This window comes from Dryobates pubescens, chromosome 8 (assembly GCF_014839835.1).
Source record: "Dryobates pubescens isolate bDryPub1 chromosome 8, bDryPub1.pri, whole genome shotgun sequence".
Taxonomy (NCBI): Eukaryota; Metazoa; Chordata; class Aves; order Piciformes; family Picidae; genus Dryobates; species Dryobates pubescens.
This window is the reverse complement of record NC_071619.1, coordinates 10,970,482-10,991,632: the sequence shown is the minus strand read 5'-3', so window position 1 is coordinate 10,991,632 and position 21,151 is coordinate 10,970,482. Positions and strand designations below refer to the sequence as shown.

Genomic DNA, 21,151 nt, shown 5'->3' with positions numbered 1-21,151 from the left:
GAAGAACCCCCTACAATATTCTTCTTTTTATATTTACTAAAAACCATGAACACCTGACTTATTAGGTAAAAAACAGATGGCAGATGCTTGAGGGGTGCTGTGCACATAGAACAGCTGCTATACAGACAGTATTTAGAAAATGATGAAATCAGGCCCTGTTGCATTCTGAGGACTGTGAACTGTAGAAACACTTCTAACACACACACAGAGTTCCCAAAATGGGATCTAATCCTAGCTTTGACTGCCCTGAAATGCTAGACATGGATATAGTTGTCTACCTGGACTTCAGCAAGGCCTTTGATACTGTCCCCCCCAGCAAACTCCTGGCCAAGCTGTCAGCTCATGGCTTGGACAGCAGCACTCTGCGCTGGGTTAGGAACTGGCTGGAGGGCTGAGCCCAGAGAGTGGTGGTGAATGGTGCCACATCCAGCTGGCAGCCAGTCACTAGTGGTGTCCCCCAGGGATCAGTGCTGCGCCCCATGCTCCTTAATGTCTTTATTGATGATCTGGATGAGGGCATTGAGTCTATCATCAGTAAGTTTGCAGATGACACCAAGCTGGGGGCAGGAGTTGATCTGTTAGAGGGTAGGAGAGCTCTGCAGAGGGACCTTGACAGGCTGGGCAGATGGGCAGAGTCCAACAGCATGAGATTTAACACATCTGGGAATCTTAGAGATGCTTTTTTTTTTATTTTGTTTTGAATCCTGTCTTCCTCCTTCTGGCTAGGGGGGTCAGTTGTCCCTGCTATCAGCAGAGACCAGTTGGCAACTACCTCCCTCCTGCAGATGTCCAGGAGAGACGCTGCGGAGCAAATCTCGTGCTCCTGGCAGAGACTGGAGCTTCATTTACTGATGTTCATTACTGAAAGTGATATGCTGAATTTGTGCTGGGAACAGTAGAATTTCATCACATGTCAGCAGCACAGCCTTTTGCTATGAGGTTACCGCTACGTGGTAATATTTGGGTCAATCTCCATGCTGAGTGCAAATGGTGCTTGTGGGGCCTTTGGTTTCAGTTTAACTCCCTGGTGTTTGACATCTTAGGAATTTTCAGGCAGATAATTTTTAAGGATGCCAACCAATGTATCTCATTGCAATTCTCAGTTTTGAAATGCTTTTAAGTCAAACTACGAATACTAAAAAACTTGTTTACTGACTAGTGCACTTCTGAGAATCTTCTTTGCCTCTGCGGGCTGCTAAAAAAGCTGATGGTGGGAGAGAAGAGGGTTTCTACAGATACTTTCTGCAGTCATTAGGTGTTTCAAATACATCTGCAAAACTGCAGCCCTTAGAGAATGCAGCTGACACTTTCTGTGTCCTGGAGCTTGATCTGTGTATGTGCCAGTTCTTCTGCTGTCTCCCAGTGTGGGTCTGCTGCCTGTGTGACTAATCCACTGAGTATCCCTGGGTTTTGATGTGATAGTCCAAGTCCTGTTTCTCTGTTCTGCCTTGTTATCTTCATTATATGCTCTGTGCCTAGAGAGATATTAATTTCTGAATACCATGCTTTCCATAGTGACTGCTCAGCGGCTATCTCATTATGATCTTAGAGATACAAAGCCAGATGCTTTCATTTATACTGGATAAGGAGTTGGCCTCCGAGGTTTATATGATCAGTTCCCAAACATTAATAATTTACAGAAATTCTTTGCCTTTTACATTCCAAGAATTTCAGTTTATGAGATCTACTTCAACAATAAATTATTTACAGCAAATTTTATCCAAATTCTTTTCTATTCTTGTGCATGCAGCTTAATCCCTATGTTGTACTTCTATCTTTTTTTTCTTCTCACATGTTCTTTTGTTTGGTGTCTTTATAGATTTAGCCTGACTATCCAAATAGAAAATCTCTTTCTAAATATGACTCAAAACAAGCAGCCTTTACAAGCCTCAAAACTCCCCAGATCATGACACTCTCATGCTGTGAAAACAGAAGTTTAAAATCATCCCCTTTCTATGGTATGTTATTTATTAATCTCATAGGCTATTAACTACAGCAGTTTGTACGAGTCTAGCACAGCAAATGTCAGATGGTGTTTCCATTTCTGCTTTTGTTTTGCTTCACTGACAAAATTCTTATTGATTTCAGTGGTGACAGCTTAAGCCTTGCCTACATTTCATTTTCATGAGCCAGCAAAAATGTCCTTCCTCTTTATTGTGCCCATCTTCTTTAAATATTTCTGGGTGTCTTTACACAGCTCTCCCACTTAAATGTCAACATCTTCCAGGTCTCCAGCTCAAGCTGTCTAAATCCTGACAAGTATTGGCTTAGACTATGGTCTTACCTAGATAAATGTCCATCCCAATAGTGTGATAGAGACACTGCTTCTGTTTGCTACAAGGTGAAATAAAGTGTTGAATAAAGATGCTTTTCTTTGCAGCCTGAGTTTTGGGATCAGCAGATAGTTAAATGATATCAGCAATATACCGCAGGTTGTGGGGAAGGAAGTACAAGGTGCTGATTGAATTTTAGGTTTGCCTGAACAATATCCAGAAGGAATGACTAGCAAAGAAACTCTGAACTCTGGGCATGCAGGGACAGATAGCTCCCTGCCCTCCTCCAGAAGAACACTAAATTTGTAGGAATTTTGCTAGGGTCAGTGTGTTATAGGTTGCCTATATCTCATACATATTCTCTTGAACTTCTGCCTTGACAGTTGATACCAGGGTTTGTCTTGAAGCAAAAACTTCTGCCTGGGAAGATCATGAACTCCTAAGACATGGATTTTGATCAGGCTTCTAACTGTTAAAAGGACCACAAACTAAAATAACATTGCATCCATGTAATGTACAGACCTGTCCTGCTAACGCTGAACATGCAGAGGTATTAATCTTTTAATGCCTGTATCTAACATTCCTATCTTAATCTAGACAAATTGAAAAAGATTTATGCTTCTAAGCTACTCTATATTAATGAAAAAACCCCCACATTATTCTTAAAACACACTCTGAAGCTGCAGGGGGAAAAGTCTCTGAAGTGAGAGTGACACCATGGTCACACCCTTGAAGGAGGTCTTGAAAATGCCAGTGGACTGAGTACACTGTATGTAAATTAGAAGTGAGTCATGGTGCAGTTTGAAGATCTGGTTGAATTTGGGAAGCACTGAGCTTCCCCTGGGAAGAACAACAATATCCTGTGAGCAAAGATGCGCTGCTGCCACCAAACCTTTAGTACTGGCTCCTGAAGTTGCAAAGCAGGAAAAGATGTGTGAGTATTTCCCCTTCTGTCCTGACAGGTCAGGAACATTGGCGAAGGGTGTGATGGATGATTCATTTTCAGACAGACACATGAAAACTTGCTTTCAACAGAACAACCTAAGTAGATACTTCGTGTAAGCCTGGTTACAGATTGTATCTGCATTATGATGGCCCTGTTGCTACAATGGTGTTGACAAAGCCACTGCAGATGGGCATTTTGCCTGTGGAGCTACAGAAAGCTGAAATGACAAAAGTCAATGTAGGTGACATGTAGCTGCACAGGTAAATGCTTTTGTGCCGATAAAACATCTCCAGGACATAAGAACACTGAGTTAAGATGACCTGATAGGGAGAGAGAGAGAGACTCTGTTTGGGTTGATGCTGTAAATGATGTCATTGCTGATATTTTTTTTACTAGCCTTAGGGTATAGCTCACAGGTCACCTTAAGAAAGCAAATAGCTGCACAGAACAGCTTTAGAATTTTTGAGTCATCCTGTGGAACATACACTTTGATCCTAATAAACAATGTTTATACTTTGTTGAAACTCAACTTCTTTGGTTAGACTCTCATGCTGAACAGAGCTCAGATGTATTTTATCAGCTCAGTGGCCATTTGTGCTGGGCTCAGATTCTGCCTGTGATTAGGAATATGTAAATTTAGTAAAATCTCTTGTTTATATTTAACTTTTTTTTTTCCTTCTTTCTCAGATAGATGTGATTTAACCTATAGTATCCCTGTCTTAAAGACATTTTCCTGTATTCCACCAAACCAAAATAACAGTTTGGGAGACTGAGAGAAAGAAGGGTGGGAAAGGAAAATGGGAAGAAGCAGAGATCTAAGTAAAACATATGTTGAATGGGAAAAAAAATCAGTCATCCTGGGTTCTGGGCCTGTGATTATTTCCACATGCCTGGACCATATTGCTGTGCTGTGTGCCATTAATGTCATTAGATGCTCTCTGCCAGAGTGGATTTCTTTGCATATGCTGATGAGATTACAGGATTGGGACTTTGATGAGTAAATGCTGCCGGTGCCATGTTGGCACTATGGGGTTCATGCTGCATGTGAAGGACCGTACCCTTCCAAACCCCCTTCTTGTGCTGCTTGTGTGGGTGTATGCCCAGCCAACCAACAGTCTCTGAAGTGCTGATAACTGCCTGGCTGTCCTCAGCTTGTACTCAGCACTTTTTAAGAAAAGCAAACAAGAAAACTGGCTAATCAAACCCCACCTTGTAAAAATGGATATTTTTAACTGGTGCTCGATGCTGGAAGATGGCACAGTTAAAAATAGACTTAATGTTCCTGTTTAAAAGTGCCCATGTGTTGGCAAGAAATCCCAGGCTTTCCTCCTCGTTTTTGTCAAGACTGATTTGTGACACGTGGTAGCCATCGCCATTCTCTTTGGTTTCTGCTCAACAGAACAGAGTTTTTGATTGCTCCCTCTAGATAAAAATATAGAGGAGTCTTCTAGGCCAGAAAACCTTTTTTTTCTCTCTTTCTTTCTTTCTTTCTTTTTTTTTATGGTGTTGTTAATTGAGCTTGCCAGATTGGTCTGCTCTCTGCTCTCCAAGTGTGTGGGCGGCACAGAAGAGGATGCTGAGACAAAGAATGGGGGAGGGAGGAAAGAGAAGTGAAAAAGACCTTTGGATGGGAGGCATGGTGTATGGGAGGAAGAGAATGCAATGGCAGAGGCAGTGTTGTTTTGGCTTGCAAAATTTTACAGCAGACCTGAAGAAGCTGCGGTAGGTCAGAGACACTCAGTCTAGATGCTGTAAGCGAGGAACATATTAGAATGGTTTAGATCCTAAACATGTGTCTTTCTGCATTTGACAACTCCATGAAGCTCATGTACTACAGATCTCTGATCCCCCCACCTAGAAATGGGGATGTTGGGTGGAGGGGTGGCTGGAGGGGATCATGACCATTGTTCTGCTCAGTACACCATTTGCATTTTACATTCATCTGCTTTGTGCTTTGTTAACAAGGTCCAAAACAAGTGGCATTTTGTGAAGGTAAAGCTCTGATTTTTGTACGAATTAAATCTTGTTTTCCTGAACTGAAGGACCAAAACTTATTTCTCATCCCTGGTCTACTGCATTTCATGATACCTTTGTGAGACTGAGTTACATGAAAAGTATCTTGTAAATTTAGTAACAGAAAAAAGGACTTAAAAGATATACCAAAGGAGGAAGGGTAGATTTTTAGATTAAGCTTGAAAAGCCACAGAGTTTAGGATGGGGAAGTACGAGACAGTGGTATCTGGTGAAGGAGAGCAGGAGACCAGAGGAGGGTGAGCAACAGATGATGAATGGGAAAGAGCAACATATGTAACAGGCATTACATGATTTGTTTCTTATTTACACCTGCAAGATTCATCTCGTCTGGACTGGAAAATTCACCCTTGCAGTGCATTTTGTCCTTGAAGTATTTGACCTCTAGCTCCTTTGGTTCCTTGAAGTCTACAATAAAACAGCTTGTGAAAGCAGCCTTGTAACAGCAAGTTTTGTAAACAAATCTCGTTTACTGTAGGATGGTGTTTTAGCAGGAGACAAGGAAGTTTCTGAGGGAGAAGGGTTGCATGGGGAGCCAGCCCTGGGAGAGTACTGGGGACTTTCCTCTGTGACCCCAGGAGCCTTTTTAAGCTCAGGCTGAAAACTTGTGCCGGCATATGCAGTGGGGAATGTTGTCTCTTGAGAAGACAAGACTGAGAGAGGATCTCATCAATGTCTACAAATATCTGAGGGGTGGGTGTCAAGTGGAGGGGGGCAAGCTTTTTTTGGTGTTGCACAGTAATAAGACACAACAGGATCAAGCTTGAACATAGAAGATTTCACCTCAATGTGAGGAGAAACTTCTCTACAGTGAGGGTGACAGAGCACTGGAACAGGCTGCCCAGAGAGGTTGTGGAGTCTTCTTCTCTGGAGACTTTCAAAACCTACCTGGATGCATTCTTGTGTGGACTACCCTAAGTGATCCTGCCCTGGCAGGGGGTTTGGACCTGATGATTTCTTGAGGTCCCTCCCAGCCTGCAATGTACTCTGATATGTGATACTGCCCTGTCTGCCCATCTTACCAGCCCAGAAGCTTTCTTTTGGACTCTGCTGCCCTTCACTACCCTCTCTGAAGGACTTTCAACAGGGTAATAAAAAGGTGTTTCTCTGTTGGGCTAATATTTACATCCCAAACATATGTGGTGCCTTTGCTTGGTTACAAACATCAGCACACGCATGTGAGAGGCTTTTCTCAGAAAGGGTGGGACAGGAAACACAGAGGCTGTTCTCTCCTGTCACTGTATTTGCTAAGGAAAATCTTTAGAAATTATACCCCTGCATCAAGGGAACATTAGCAAGATTATGAAGCCAATCTCTCAAAGGCTCACACATGCTGGAGTGGAAGTTATCTATCTAACCTTCATTTGTGCCCTAGTGCCAGTGCTCTCCGATTACCTTATTTACCTCTTTGGTTTCACATGGCTCCTGCCTGTATGCTTTCCAGAGGACACTGTATGAAGGTTGTTAGAGCAAATCCACCTGTTGCTCATGAGATCCTCATTTAACTTTTTTTGCAAAACCTCAAAATAAGATTCTCTAGACCAGGCAGAGAGACATTACTGCTTCCTACAGGAATATCATGAAAACAAAAGTAGTGTTTCCTTGACAGTCGTGTGTTAAAGGGAAAATGCCACAAAAATGATGATGATTCCAGCTGATGATAATTTGGGGGTTTCAGGTGCAGGGTTTGGATGTTGCCTCTGATAAAGTGTGAAGAAGCTATTTATACTATATAAAATTGCACCAGTATTCCCTGCTCTCTGTGGAAAAATACAATGCTTTTGCAGCTGTCGTGGTACCTCGTCACATGGGATGCTACTGTTCAAAGTTTCCAAATGCTTAGCAGCAACAGAATAGGGCTTGAAGTAACAGAATTCTTGGTCCTGCCATGCTGTTATTCTGCTCTACTTTCATTCAGAGTGAAAACAAAGGTATTCACGTGAGACTGTAGAAAATCTTTGCTTGGAGGGAGAAAGTTCAGGGTTGTTTTGTGCTGGTTCTTATGCTTGTTCTGAAAGCAAAAGTCTTCCTCCCTAGGTGAATATTATACATCAGCATTTCTTTGTGGATTTAAAATTTTAATATATATTTTTTTTTAAATTATAATGTTTCTTCTAATTAGATATTTTTAGAAATTCTTGTGCTTGAAGAGTTAGTCTGAAATGGCAATAAGAGGCTAGGCTCTTAATTTAGTGTATAAATGAAGGAGGCCTTCCAAGGCACAGTCAGTATCATGTCCACCATGATACTTTTCCCTCAGGAATGGTGGGTTGGTTTTTTTGGCAGATGTTGCTCCAGAACAGGCACAGGTTTTCAGTATCATTTAGAAGCTACTTTTCAGAAAGACTGGTTAGCCCAATGCAATGATTTAATATGAGGCACATCTGATGCTGAATTTTGTCATTTCCAGTCTCTGCTACTTCATGCTGTCCCACAGGGTTTTCTCCATATATTATCCCACAAGAAGGAGGGGCAACTCTTGGCCTTTGGGGCATTAATTTATCTTCTGACACCTTCATGCACTGAGTCACTGTCTTTGAAGATAAACCCATCATCCAGTGGGGGGCTTGCGAGCATTTACATGCTGATGGAAAAAACATTGTGCAACTTGGCCTGAGGTCAGTTCAGTTCCTTGCCTTGGAAATCTTTCTCCTTGCTCAGCCTCCTGTTTCTCTCCAGCACTACTATTCCACTCTTCCACTCCTCCAAGTGCTGGCAGGGTCAGAGTTAAGCCTGTCCATGGCTTTCGCTTTGTGTGAACTGGGCTTGAAGTCCCTGAACAGTAACATCAGGCTCTACTGTCACTGCCATGTCCATGGAATCAATCCGCATCCTGGACAGCTATTACAACACCTTGCTGATGTCTTCATTGCCCTGTAGCGAGGCAGCTTTTCCTGCTGTGCCACTGCAGCTCCTGTCACCAAAGCAGACACAGCTGATGTCTCATTTATGCTGAGTGCAAATGTGAGGTAGGTATTTAGCCTAAAGATTTTCCCAGTCCTTAAATTCCCCTTCCTGCTGTGCCTGCAGAGAATTGCACTGCCATAGCTGAGCACCTGGGTTAGCTATCATGGTGCCATTGTTTTTAGGTATGAGAGGTGGTTCTTATTTTAGGGATTTCAGCCAGAATTTTAAACTTCCTTTGACTTGCTCATTGGGAATTTGCTTTCATACAGAGCTGCAGGTTTATATTAATGCTTAATAACAGCATAACTCATATTCTCAAATGGCTGGATAAATGTCAGCTACTGTGCATACCTTTTGCTAGGGCAGTGTCTTCATCTTTGAATTAGAGATAAAGAATTGAAATCAGAGACACATCTTTCATCTAAGCCCTCTCCATTATTGGCAACACATTAATATTAAAAAGATGCAAGATTTCCTAGTTCTAGTGCATGTTTCTTGTGTACTAGCACAAGATATTTTCTCTTGGATGCTTTCCTGTTGAGAACATATTTTTTCTTCTGCAGTCACAGTGGCAGAGGTTCCTGGAGGAAATCTGTTTTGTGTACAGGTGAAGTTTTTCCCGTAACAGCAGTCAGAGACTCATACTGAAAAAGGACCTGAGAATGCATTCCCCTACATTCTCACAACTTCCTAGATGATCTCCAGCTGTTTGCTGAGAGCTACTGTACTGAGTGAAAAAGAAAAATTTCTAGTCAATCTGTTTGTTACTATAAATTTGAGTTCACTAAAAGAATATTCACTCTCTCTGGCAAATACCTGATTGATTTCTAGAGTTCCCTCTTCTCCCTCATGTTGATATTCAAGAAAACTTTTTGGACCGGTTCTTGGCAGGATGTCTTTACCTGCAGCACTGTTCAAGTAAGTGAAACCCCCATCAAGCTTGTTTTTGCCTTTCTGATGAAGAGTAAACTTTGATTCTTCACAGACTCAAATCCAGTTCCGAAAGAGCTGTAGCTGCATGAGGATCATATGAACTGGATTTTAATTTCCCTGGCCTGTGCATATGTATAGTCTTGTCCTTGAGCCCCACTGATTTTATTTTTGCTTCCTCTCCTCCTTTCTCATCTCCTTTGTACCTTTTTCTATCTCCTGCTGTGAAAGGCAAGTCTCTGCAGAATTGGCTTTTCCCACTGTAGTTCCATGCAAGGATCTCTGTGGTTTTCTATTAGTCAGGGTGGAATGGGCTGTTTGGCCATGTTGGGATGTCTCTTTCCAGACCATGGTGAGTTTCTGGCATTTTCTTGCTGATTGCTAGCCTCCTGACCAGGACAACAGGGAAGCAATGCATTTGATCATGACTCCCTGACTTCATACTCCATCTCATCACCCAATGCTCAGGGCTGAGGGCTTTATCCCAGGAGGGGTGGGAGAACTGCCGGGTTGCCTGCTCAAGGCCATTTGGAAAGGTCCAAGGTACTAATCTAATACACAGCCTGGTGACTATGAATCTATCTACAGAAGTCTTCTGCAGCCTCAGCATTCTACTCTTGCAGTGATTAAGTATATTTAGCAAGATCAGATACTGCCTCAAAATACTCCTGCAGCAGATTCTTCCCAGCTTGGACAGCAGTGCTGATGCTTGGCCAGGATTTGCTGGATGCTGCTCATGAATGAGAATGGATTTAGGGTCCAACGCCAATACCTCTGTCAGTGATTTAGAAGTGGTGATGATACTGATTTTTATAACTGATGCCAAAATGGGAGGCCTTACCTGTCTTGGCACAGGAAAATACCCTGAAGGGACCTAGAGGGTATTGGTAGAGAAAATTGTAAAATAGGAACAGGGTTGTAGAGACAATTAATATTTTTTCTATGTCTAGAGAAAAATCAGAAACACAAAAGACTGAAGAGGAATTTGGGAAAGGGCAAGGACTGAAATGGACATGGAGGTGATAAGAATAAACCTGGAATGAGTTCCAGTGCAATACGGCTTTGAAGGAAAGGTTTGCCATATGGCTAATGATCCTTGAGGAATTATCATGGGATAGGGTGGACAAGCTGTTTGACTGTTGGCTCTGTGGGGCTATGTATCACACAGTATCACCAAGGTTATATGCTATGAAAGTTGGAAGAGACCTCAAAGATCATCAAGTCCAATATGTCAGCACAGACCTCATGACTAGACCATGACACCAAGTGCCACGTCCAATCCCCTCTTGAACACCTCCAGGGATGGTGACTCCACCACCTCCCTGGGCAGCACATTCCAATGGCTAACAGCTCTCTCAGTGAAGAACTTTTTTCCACACCTCAAGCCTAAATTTCCCCTGGTGCAGCTTGAGACTGTGTCTTCTCGTTCTGGTGCTGGTTGCTTGAGAGGAGTGACCAACTCCCTCCTGGCAACAACCACCCTTCAGGTAGTTGTAGAGAGCAATGAGGTCTCCCCTGACCCTTCTCTTTTCCTCCATGTCCTCCAGGAGGTGTTCCACAGCAGCAGGTGAAGTTCAAGACGGGGGTGCTGGATGAAAAGAAAAAAAGAGAGAGCAAGAGCAGCAATTTTAAAATCAATTGAAATAGTTTATAATTTTCTGCCAAACAGGATGACTCATTCTGGCAGTCTGCCCTCTTCACTCTCCCCCTCAGACAAACAAACAAAGCCAATAAATTGGGGGGGGGGGGAAGAAGTAATAATCAAATAATCTGAAAAGATAACAATTCAAAATTTTCCTTTTGGTACATTCAAAACAAAGGGCTTGATGCCTTTTTCTTTTTTTTTTTAAAGACATCATTTCAGAGCTGTATTCAGTGACCATAACTTGGGAAAAAAGAAAAAAAAAAGAGATAAAAATAACTCAGAAAATAAAATGCTTCATTTTGAGTTAAAGAAACATTTTGTTCAGTGAGATGCACAAAGCCTTCGGTTTTGGGCCAGCACAAAATGAGTTTTGTTTGGGGGGTTTTTGGTTGGTTGATGTTTCTGTTGTTTTGTTGTTTCTTTAGCAATCTCTTGGTTGAGGCAGTGAACCAAGAAGTCAATTATTCACAGAGCTGTAGCAAGATTAAGGTGAGGATGGAAAGCAGAGCTGAAATGAGAAACTGAGGGAGAAAATTTAGGGCTAAACATCCAAGTCCAGCTTCATTTCTCTAAGTGAAACGCGGTAGTTGGTCTCAAGCTGCACCAGGGGAGGTTTAGGCTGGATGTTAGGAAGAAGTTCTTCACAGAAAGAGAGATTGGCCACTGGAATGGGCTGCCCAGGGAGATGGTGGAGTCACCATCACTGGAGGTGTTTAAGAAGAGACTGGATGAGGTACTTGGTGCCATGGTTTAGTTGATTAGATGGTGGTGGGTGGTGGGTTGGACTTGATGATCTCAAAGGTCCTTTCCATCCTGGTCTGGTCTATTCTATTCTATTCTACTCTATTCTATTCACACCCAGATTCTTTGCTGTCAGCCTGAGCAGAGAGGTTGCCCCCCAGGAGATGAAACCAGCAATGTCCTTGTGGCGTCTGTGAGCAGAGCTGGGTTCTGTGATGGGTTGGTGTGACTCAAGAGATGTACTGCACCCGTCAGGGTGCTAAGGCTGTGCTGCAGTGCACCTGGGGACATGTCCTCACCCTGCACTGCTGCTGCTGTTAATGCAGCATCATCTGGGAGGGGAGAGGAAAAAAATATAGAAAGTTTAAAAAGAAAAAAAAATAGAAGGAAGAAAGTCTTCTGCCAAGAAGCTGCCGTAAGCTCTGCAGAGTGTGACTTTGGGCAGGGAGGAGTGGAGTGCTGCCTGTGCACCGCTCAGCTAGCGAAGAGCTGCTGCTTGGCTGTGGGGTCCCAGTGCACATCATCTCGTCTGGGCAGGCAGGAGCTAGTGGGTGAGCTGGCAGTGGTGCTTGGTTGCTGCTGGGGGGCTCAGCAGAGGCTCTTTTCACAGGTTGGAAGTGCTGGGCGTAGCTTTCCTCATGCATGCAGGGTTAGTGCAGACACCCTGACTGTGCTCTTTATATGCAACTGCCTTTTTTTTTTTGCCTTTTTTTTTTTTTCTCCCCCCCCTGAATTGCTGAGACCTCAGCACCTAGGCATCCTAAGCAATAATCCTTAGAACACAGGCAAGAGACAATCTTATTTCTCATTTTTCCGGTGGCAGAGTCAAGACAGTGGGATGGCAGGATTTGCCCAGCACCATGGTAAGAGGTGGGAGGCAGAGCTGCACTCATGGCTGTGTAAGTTTGATTCCTGTTCCTTTGCAGAGTGAAGAGTGACTGCGGCATAGCATAAAGATGCATGAGCTGGTGTTAAACGAACCAGCTGGGATATGCCATGGTTGGCTGTGGCAGCTCAGTGCCTGCTGTGTTAATTTACCCTTAGAGCAGTGGATAGGAAAGATGCAGCAGGACATGACTGTGGGCAGGGGCATGTGGTGCTGGAGAGGCAGAGGAGAGAAATAGCAGGCTCCTGCACGAACCGTGGGGTGCAGAGAGCAACTGAGGGACCAAACCCTGGCTGTGGTACCCTCTGCACACTTCCCTGCACCACCCTCGGTATCCCTGCCGCTTTTAATAGTGCTGGCCAGTATCCATCAACAGAGGTAATAACTGGAGAGCAGGAAGCTTTGTACGTGGTCTGAGCGTGCAAGCTGTGAACAAAAGAGTTTACAGGGGGTAATGTTTTTATTATTACACTCTGTGGCAAGCAATTCTGTGTTTCAAGCACTTCTTTGCTATTAAGTAATTAACAATTAACCAGCAGAGGCCGTTTGAAGACTCTGATGCAGTGATGTCTGGTAATATTTATTTTCTTAACTCTTTTTTTTGCGTGTGTGTGCCATTCTAATTTATGCCGCGGCTTTGCGGTAGGCACCACCCCACCGGGCAGCGAAAGTTTCAAATGCCCGAAGCCGTTTGATTTTCATAAATGAGGTCTCAACGTGCTCTCGGTGGAGTTGCCAGTGCCCGTGCCGGGGAGCCGGGTACCGCCGCGTTTTCAGTGGCTCCCCCCCGCCCCAGCAGCATGATGCCAGGGGAGCATCGCGCGTGGATGCCATTGCCCGCTGCGTTCTGCGCCGTGGGACTCTGTGTGTGTGTGCGTGGGGAGGGGGTCGCGGGAGGGCCGCGCCGCATCCATGAAACGCCGGCGGCTATTTCAGGAAGCCGCGAAGTCTCCTCCTTCTTATGTAAATAAAGATGACAGCTCTCAGGGCCGGTGCCGCGGCGGGAGGCGTGGGAGTGGGTGGAGGCTGCCGGCGTGGGGCAGCCGGCTCCCGCCTGGGCCGGGGGTTGCGGAGCGGGGTCAGCCGGGCCCCCGCCGCGCTGCGCCGCCATGGGGGGGCAGGTGACGCGGAGCCTGCTGTACGGTAAGGACCGACCCTCCGCCGCCCTCCGCTACGGGGCGGGGGGAGAGCTGGGGGCGGCTGGGAAAGGTGAGGCGGGCGCTGCCCGGCTTGTCCTCCAGCAGCAGCATCCCGCTCGCGGAGCGCGGCTGGCCGTAGAGGGAGCCCGGGCTGGGGGATGAGGGACAAAACATCCGCCTGGGCAGTGCTGATAGGCGTGCTGAGAGGTGCCAGGGTCGACAAGATAGTAATGGGGTGTGCGCGCGCGGTCTGACAGCTTCCCCCGGGGAAAAATCGGCTCGGAGATGGTAGAGGTTACTGCAAGGCATCTCAGCAAGCTCTCGTAATAGTCACCTTGTTTTGCCTTTCCACTAGCAGTTTCTTCCTAACGTAAAGTCTGGTTTATTTCGTTTTAAACCGGTACGGTTTGGAATGAAGGTCGGTCTGAGCTGCCTGGTGTCAGAGGACGCTTACAGCCCTTGGTGCAGCTCACTGGCTGGGTCCTCTACAGCGGGGCAGAGAGGAGAGCTGCCAGGGCACTGGGACATCCTGCACAGGCCATCGCTAAAACAGAATGTGTGCCTAGAGATGGTGTGTGATACCAGCCGTGTCCCTGTCTGCCCAAATCTCAGCCCACAAAATACTTCTGTGGGAATATTGCACTCCTTAATATTAAACTTGCTTATTGCTCTGAAGTGTTCTGTTGAACATCAAATGTAGTAAATGTGCAGCACGTCCAGTGTGGTATGAGTGTATTTTCAGAAGCATTTCCTTGTTATGATAGTGAATACAGGTATGAAAGACAGTGGTAGTTTCAACCCACCACAAAGACACAGCTTGGAGTAGCTCTTATTCTTTCCTTGAGGTTTATAGTCTCAGGCTGTGAATATTCATGTTACAGTATTGATTCTTCTATTTTTCTCCGAGTCCAAACTCTGTGGATTTTTAAGAAACAAATGGTCATGGTTAGGAAGTAGATGCCTTTCTCCCTGAAGATATTTAGCAAGCATGTCTCAATGGAGATTTTTGTTTATCATTTGTGTTCTGCATTTTCCATGGCCTGACCATATTTCTTCTCTGATCTCATGATATACGTGCGATTTGCAGAGTAACAGTACTGTCGTGACTGCATGAAAAAAAGAGCTCTGGCAGTTGTCTTGTGATTGTAAGTGCCTCTTCAAAGCATTATCTGAATGAATGAATTTTTAAAAAAAAAAAGGAAGAAAGGGAAAAAAAAAGAAGGCTGGGAAAGAATAATAGCTATATGCTTCCTCTATGTGCCACGGACTTGGTATTCCTGCTGGGGCTGTCCCCTGCCTGCAGCCGGCAGGGCACTGCACAGCAATCCTCCAACTTCTGCCTTTCAGCGATTCTACTCCAGCCTGTGTACTTCTTTTTAATCTTTATTTTTGTTGGGAAAGGGAGACTAATGAGGAGAATGAAGGTAATTAACTCAGATCTCCCTCTTCCTGCAGAGGGGCTACAGGCTGTGTTACATTCAGAGGTGATGCACTGCTCTGTTTAGCACAGAGATTTCTTTAACATAAAATCATTAAAAATGTGCATTATATTAAAAAAAGAGGTTAAAAGTCATGCAACAAACATATTTAACAAAAATAGACTGCATCTGTGCTTGTGGCTTGTCTGTGGCTACTGTTCCTCCAGTTCCTTATTTGTGCTTAATATTTCTGTTTCATACATGTCTCAGAATAGCTGGGGAAAGAGAACTGAAACTTATCCATTGCAATGAAGGATAATCAAAAGTAAATGTAACAGTACTGGAAAGAGCTCTACTGACAGCCCCTGGGGGCTGACATCTTTTGGCTTTAGAACGTACAGGTAATGCATGAATTCATGTCCTCCAGGTATTTCTGGTGGTGTCTCCACGTTGCAAGGATGGGCTGGGATTTTTATAAGCACCTAAGTAATTTAACCTCACTGAAGATTAGCTCAGATGGGGAGATATTGCACGGGCTGGCTGCTGAGCCAGTCTTGGGGCAGTAGCCAGCTTCCCTAAGATGCACTCTCAAGATGGTGTGCTGGGTCCCTGCCTCTTCCAAGCCCCACTCAGAACTTGTTGGGATTGAAAAATGTAAATTGAGATAAAATCTCCTGGAGTTGGATCACAAGGGAGGCACCCTTTCAAAAAAACATAAAATCAGTGGTGTTTAAAAAGTGTGAGTGCCCTGATGTGAGGATAGGGGGTATAGTAGTTAAGTGCAACTATACACAGACTGTCATGATAGAACACCTGGCATCATTTAACCTTCTTTCATCCACAAATCTGCTTTCAAACAGGAATGTAAAGCCATGCAGCATTCCTATCAGGCAGAGCTGTCTCATCATCCTTTACCACGAGGAAAGTCATGGGTGGGTGACACGTCATGCTCAGGGATCTGTGTTCATAGTGCTGGTGACACTGGATTTCCCTGGACCTGCACTGCTGCTGAGGTCTGGTGTGTGAAGGCCTGCAAGGCAGTGCTGGGATAATCAGATTCTAGCCATACAGTAAGATACATGCATTCTCACATGGGCAAACAGCTTCTTGAGTAAAAATATTGCTTTCCCATTGATTTAGTGGGAGAGTAGGAGGGTCATGCTAGTCTGTCCTTATGATGGAGTTAGTAGGTGCTGAATGGGTTCTGAGTCACCTGGAGGAAAGTTTCCCACCTGATGGGACTCGGGGGGAAAAAGAAGCTTTCACCTGGGGTCAGTGAAACATCAGTTGCTGGAGTTTGGAAGGAGAGACCCACCCCTAGCTTCATCCCTTGCTAGCAAAGAAACCCAAATGGCTTTGTGCCATGAAAGAAAGGCATCACCTTTATTTTCTGAAAGGAAGCACCTGATGGACTGACATGTTGGGACGTGAGAGCTGGTCACTCTCCTCTGTGAAACTGTGCAGTGTTGAAGTGCATTTGTGCAGTCTCCACCTATGTCCCTGTGCTTGGCCTTTGGTCTTTGCTACTCTTTCCCATTCCCTCTCACCTTCGTGCTGTCATCCACAGAAGTCCTTGGGGTGCTTTCTAGAGCTCTCTATGCAAAGAGAAGAGAAAGTGAACTAGATAGGTCAAAAGTATCACAACCTATTTAAAAAGTAATATCTATATATGAGGTGTTGAACCATATTTTAAACAAGAGCTGTTAATAGGATTGCTTGTGGTTCATCTGAATCTAGCTTCTTCTGGGCTAACTGTATCCTGTGCTGCTCCTATAACACAGACTGTTTACTAAATATATTCAACTACATGCTAGCTGATCATGCTTGAAACATATCTGTAACAGATGTCATAAAACATGTTCTTATGTAATTTATTTGTTGTCACCTGTTGCAGTAGTTTTTAATTCCTCCTTGTGGCTATGAGTGAGGTGCTATTAGGAGGAGATCCTATTCTTAATTTTAGGGAGGGGATAAATCCAGGAGTTTCTGTCTGAGGGGGGGTAAAAAAAAAAGAGGTTTTAATTTTTTATGTATTTTTTAATTATTTAATTTATTTCACTCAGAACCAAACTAAAACAAAGTGATGGTCTCGCCAAGGAAGCTGCTGCGCTGTGGTGGGAGAGGCGCTTGGTGTGTGTAGACATACAGAGGCTGGTGATTACCATCTACACGTCTCTTCAGAGGGTTTCTGACTAGCTAGTGTACACTGGATCAATTCTCTGCCTCAAGTCACTATTCTTAATAAGTTCCTCTGTTTTACTTTTAATTGCACGTTACAGGCATTCATCGGTGTTCTGTAGCAGAATAATTTTACAAGGAGCCAGGAAGAAGGTATCTTGTGCCACATTTCCCAAACTGTAGTTGTATGGCACTGATGTAGTTGCACAGAAGTCCCTGGTGAGAGCCCACGGCCTTTTTAGCCTGGGAAGCAGTACTGATTGATAGACAGGATTTTCAGTCTGAACTGCTGAATTTTAAGCTGCTTACAGATGATGCTCTGTAAATTGATGATACAATACAAATAATTATTTGTGTGTCCTTGTGAATGTGTAGGCCCACATAAGTATTGTGCATGGCCATGTTTCCCCTTACTTACTACCTGCATGGTAGTAACTTGGTGAGCAGTTCAGCTACAGCTGTGTGGTTGTGCTCATAAAAGGGAGAAGGAAGCAGGAGTTACGGTGTAGTAGGACTCCATCCACACAGCGTGGCAATAGGCTTTTGGATGGCTGGCTGGATTCATTTCCCATTTCATCAGGATTTTATTTACCTTAGACTTTCTTTTAACTGGCTGAGCATTTATTCCTGTGCAGAAGAGGTGTAAAGCACTGGCATTGTCCTCCTCCTGTGTTTTATTCTCCCAGAGAACAATTACTGAGTCTTTCTTTCACCTCAACATGAGGAGGAACTTCTTCACTGTAAGGGTCGCAGAGCACAGGCTCCCCAGAGATGTGGAGTATCCTACTCTGGAGACTTTCAACACCCATCTGTATGCATTCCTGTGTGACCTGCACCAGATTCTATGGTGCTCCTCTGGCAGAAGGGTTGGACTAGATGTTCTCCAGAGGTCCCTTCCAACCTCTAACATCCTGTGATCCTGTGTTACAGGATGTTTGGGTGCTGTGTGGAACCCCTCAGCTCTAGCAAGAGCTGCTGACGTAGGGACTGGAGAAACAGCAGAGGTCAAAGGCCATTTCCCCAGTGTAAGATAGCTACTGTGTGCAATTTTGTTTACTCTTACTTTGTACAATAGATCTCTATTTTTAGCTTTCTCTTAATTCTTTATAGTGTAGTGAATGGTGTATCTATAAGCAAGTGCTGAAATCAGCCCCATGCTTTGTTTCTCACTGTATATGCATTGCCTGTACTACAATAACTGTGACAAATACACCCAAATTCACCCTTGCAGTTAGTATCACTAAAGAACATTTTACTCCACTGCACACTGCTGTGCACACCTTTGAATTTAATAATTTCTATTTTCCTATACCAACTTAAAACTGCAAATATTGCAGTAGAAATAAGAAACAGCAACAGCAAAGTGAAGATCTGACAACACCAATCATTAATGAGGTTTCTTTGTATGTTAATATTACTTTGTATTCTTATAATCTTAAGTTACTGTCTAAATTTTGGGGTGGCTTCTTGTTTGATGGAGTGACTGGTGATGAGATCAGCCTCACTAGGGGGTTTAACATAACCCATTCTGCAGGCATTGGCTCGTTGAGAACTAACATGGAACTGGGGGAAAAAAGTCTCTTTCTAAACTCTGGTTTTGGCACGGTCGGTATATAGCACTGAAAGACAATGAGCGTGTGTGTATGTGTATAAGAAACTAATCCTGATCAGGGATGGATTAACTGGTGCAGAAGACCCTGGGCAGGGTGCCAAACCAGTGCTGGCATTTGCTAAAAGTGGGGCTTCCAGGGATTATTTAGGTTTGTGCCTCTGACCTGTGGGTCACCTGCCAGTGTCTGAAAGTGTACTGACTGCTGGCAATGCTTACAAAAATGAAGTGTGTGGTACCTCTGTAGAGTAACCATGTTTATACTTGAAAACTATTCTATTTATTGTGAAAGGCAAATGAATTTTTCATTAGTTGTGGCATTATTTGACAGTATGAGTCTTGCTACAAGTGATCAGAGTAAAGAGCGTCCCTGTTCTCATGTTGTCCTTTGCTTTCATGGCATTTTCCTGCTAACTTTTCTAGTTTTGTCTTGTTGCTTTATTCTGATGAGGCCCAGGGACTGAATGTTGTCAGTCAGATTTTGTCTTATTTGTGTCCTCTTTTACTGCTCCTCTCTTTGACATGGGAGCGTTCTTACCTCTGATCTTTATTTACCTTTTCATTACTTAACTCCTGTTTTCTTAAAAATTATGAGTGATATACTTAGCTATCATTCAATTAATTTAGATGTAGCAGGTGTCTCTTCAGGGAGGCTTGTAAGATCCTCTGACATGTTCAAGGGAATGATTTGCATGCTTGATCCAAGCAAGTACTCCTGCAGCCAGAAGATTTGTATTGTTATTAGTATAAAATACATATTCTTTACAAAATAATAAGAATAATAGTAGTAGTTGTAGTAATTCACTGAGAGCAATCTGAAAAAGAGTTAATCCTAAAGTAGGAGAAATTTCCTGGAAAGTGAAAGTAAAGTAAAGAATTGATCCTGATCGATTGCCCTCGGGAATCGGCAGGGATTACTGACGGCACAGCAGGGTACCTAGCTGAAAGTCAGGAGAGATCTTGCCTCCTAGAGGCTAAATAAGCGTGGCTGCCAGACGCAAGCCTCATGGTGCAGGAGCCCACGGTCAGAGCATATGCTGCAGCCCTGCCCGTCTCTGTCCTTTGCTCTAGGGCTGATCCCTATTCATGATGTTTTCTGTTCATTTTTCTTCTGTCTTTCCCACTCTAAATCACAGAACCACAGAATATCTTTGGTTGGAAGAGACCTTCAGGATCATCTGATGTATTTATCTGAGTGAAGCTGGTATAAAGCGAGTCAGAGCCATCTTTTCTGTAGCTCTTGTTGAGCTAGTCTCATTGATATTTCTGCTCCTTGGCACTGTCCTTCATTGTCTCTTAAAGGGACACTAATCAGACACATGAACATGCTTTTCTAGTTACAAACACTGGTAGGATTTTTATTTTAAATGAAAAGGGAAATCAGTAAGAAGGGGATATAATAAAAGCCATATACAGAATGTAAACAGCGTGCTCCTGGTTGCCTCCTCCCAAGCAGGCAGTGTCAGCAGAAATCTGGAGTTCTTGCCCTCTCCATCAAGTTAAAATCAGTTCTTTTCTCTGAGAAAGCCTTTGTGATGAACCAAGGCCCCTCACTATGAAAATCAACTCCTTTTTGTGGTTCAGTTTGCATCCCTTTCTGCTTATACTAGTAAATGCATGCTAATACAGAGGGGAAGCACAGTGGGGGGTGTGTCAAGCAACACTATGTGCTCGTGGTCTGAATTTGCCCCACCATGTTGTACCTAATACAGCAGTTCTGTACAGGGGCTTGTGTCCATGCAAGGTCACTTGCCAGGACAAGCTGGTTTAGCGCAGGGCCCAAGAAGCTGCTCACAGCAGGCTTTGTTGATGAAGTCAGCACTTGTTGCAAGCAGGATGGATAGCAGATGCTGTTCCCATCTTTACCTTTGGAGATAAATCCTTATGGATTGAAGCTTGCAGAGCCCTTAGGTAAAGTGCCTGCAAGTGAATTGCAGGTCATTCTGAAAAATCCTTGCTGCAAATAAAGTCTTTGGGTTGCTTGCTGTGATTTCATGGAACGTTCTCTGGCAGATACTGCTGTATTTTCTCTGTGACAGACCTTGTTGTGCAGCCGTGTGGCATCACATGGATACAACCAACATCTGAAATTCATGGCCATTAGACTTGTCAGTGAAAGCAGGAGCTGCTGTAAGATACCAGGGCAGGACTGAAAATGTATTATTCAAGGAATTGTGAGGCTTGTGGTCTGGCGTAAGCGGGGCTCAGGTATAGAGGCTGCAATGTCAAAAGCAGTGCCTGTTGAATTGGGAGGCAGTTTGAAGGATGCATATGTCTGTGTTTGAGTTGTACCTTGGTGGTTCTGGAGATTGGGTTTGGGTTTTTTTTCTTAACTCAGACTCCTGCAAGAGCCTATTCTTCTTCTGTTCCCTGTGGTGCTTCCTAGCAACTAAGACCTTTGCTTGCTTTACAAAGGTCAAGTGATCTTCAGGCTACTGCAAGTCCCAG

The 21,151-nt window shown here is 44.0% G+C and overlaps 1 protein-coding gene across 3 annotated transcripts in view; it reads left to right on the top strand.

Annotated features, from left to right (window-relative positions):
• Positions 1 to 21,151, top strand: part of NEURL1 (neuralized E3 ubiquitin protein ligase 1) — a 168,785-nt gene that overhangs the window by 64,664 nt on the left and 82,970 nt on the right. Inside the window, exon 1 of one of the 3 annotated variants that reach the window (XM_054163825.1) lies at positions 13,364 to 13,502. The exons of 1 other annotated variant lie outside the window; for it this stretch is intronic. In XM_054163825.1, the coding sequence (XP_054019800.1) occupies positions 13,469 to 13,502 (34 nt within the window). In that variant the 5' untranslated portion in view covers positions 13,364 to 13,468. Of the gene's footprint in view, positions 1 to 13,363; positions 13,569 to 21,151 lie in introns of those variants that run through there. One more of the 3 variants, XM_054163823.1, reaches the window with a different exon arrangement.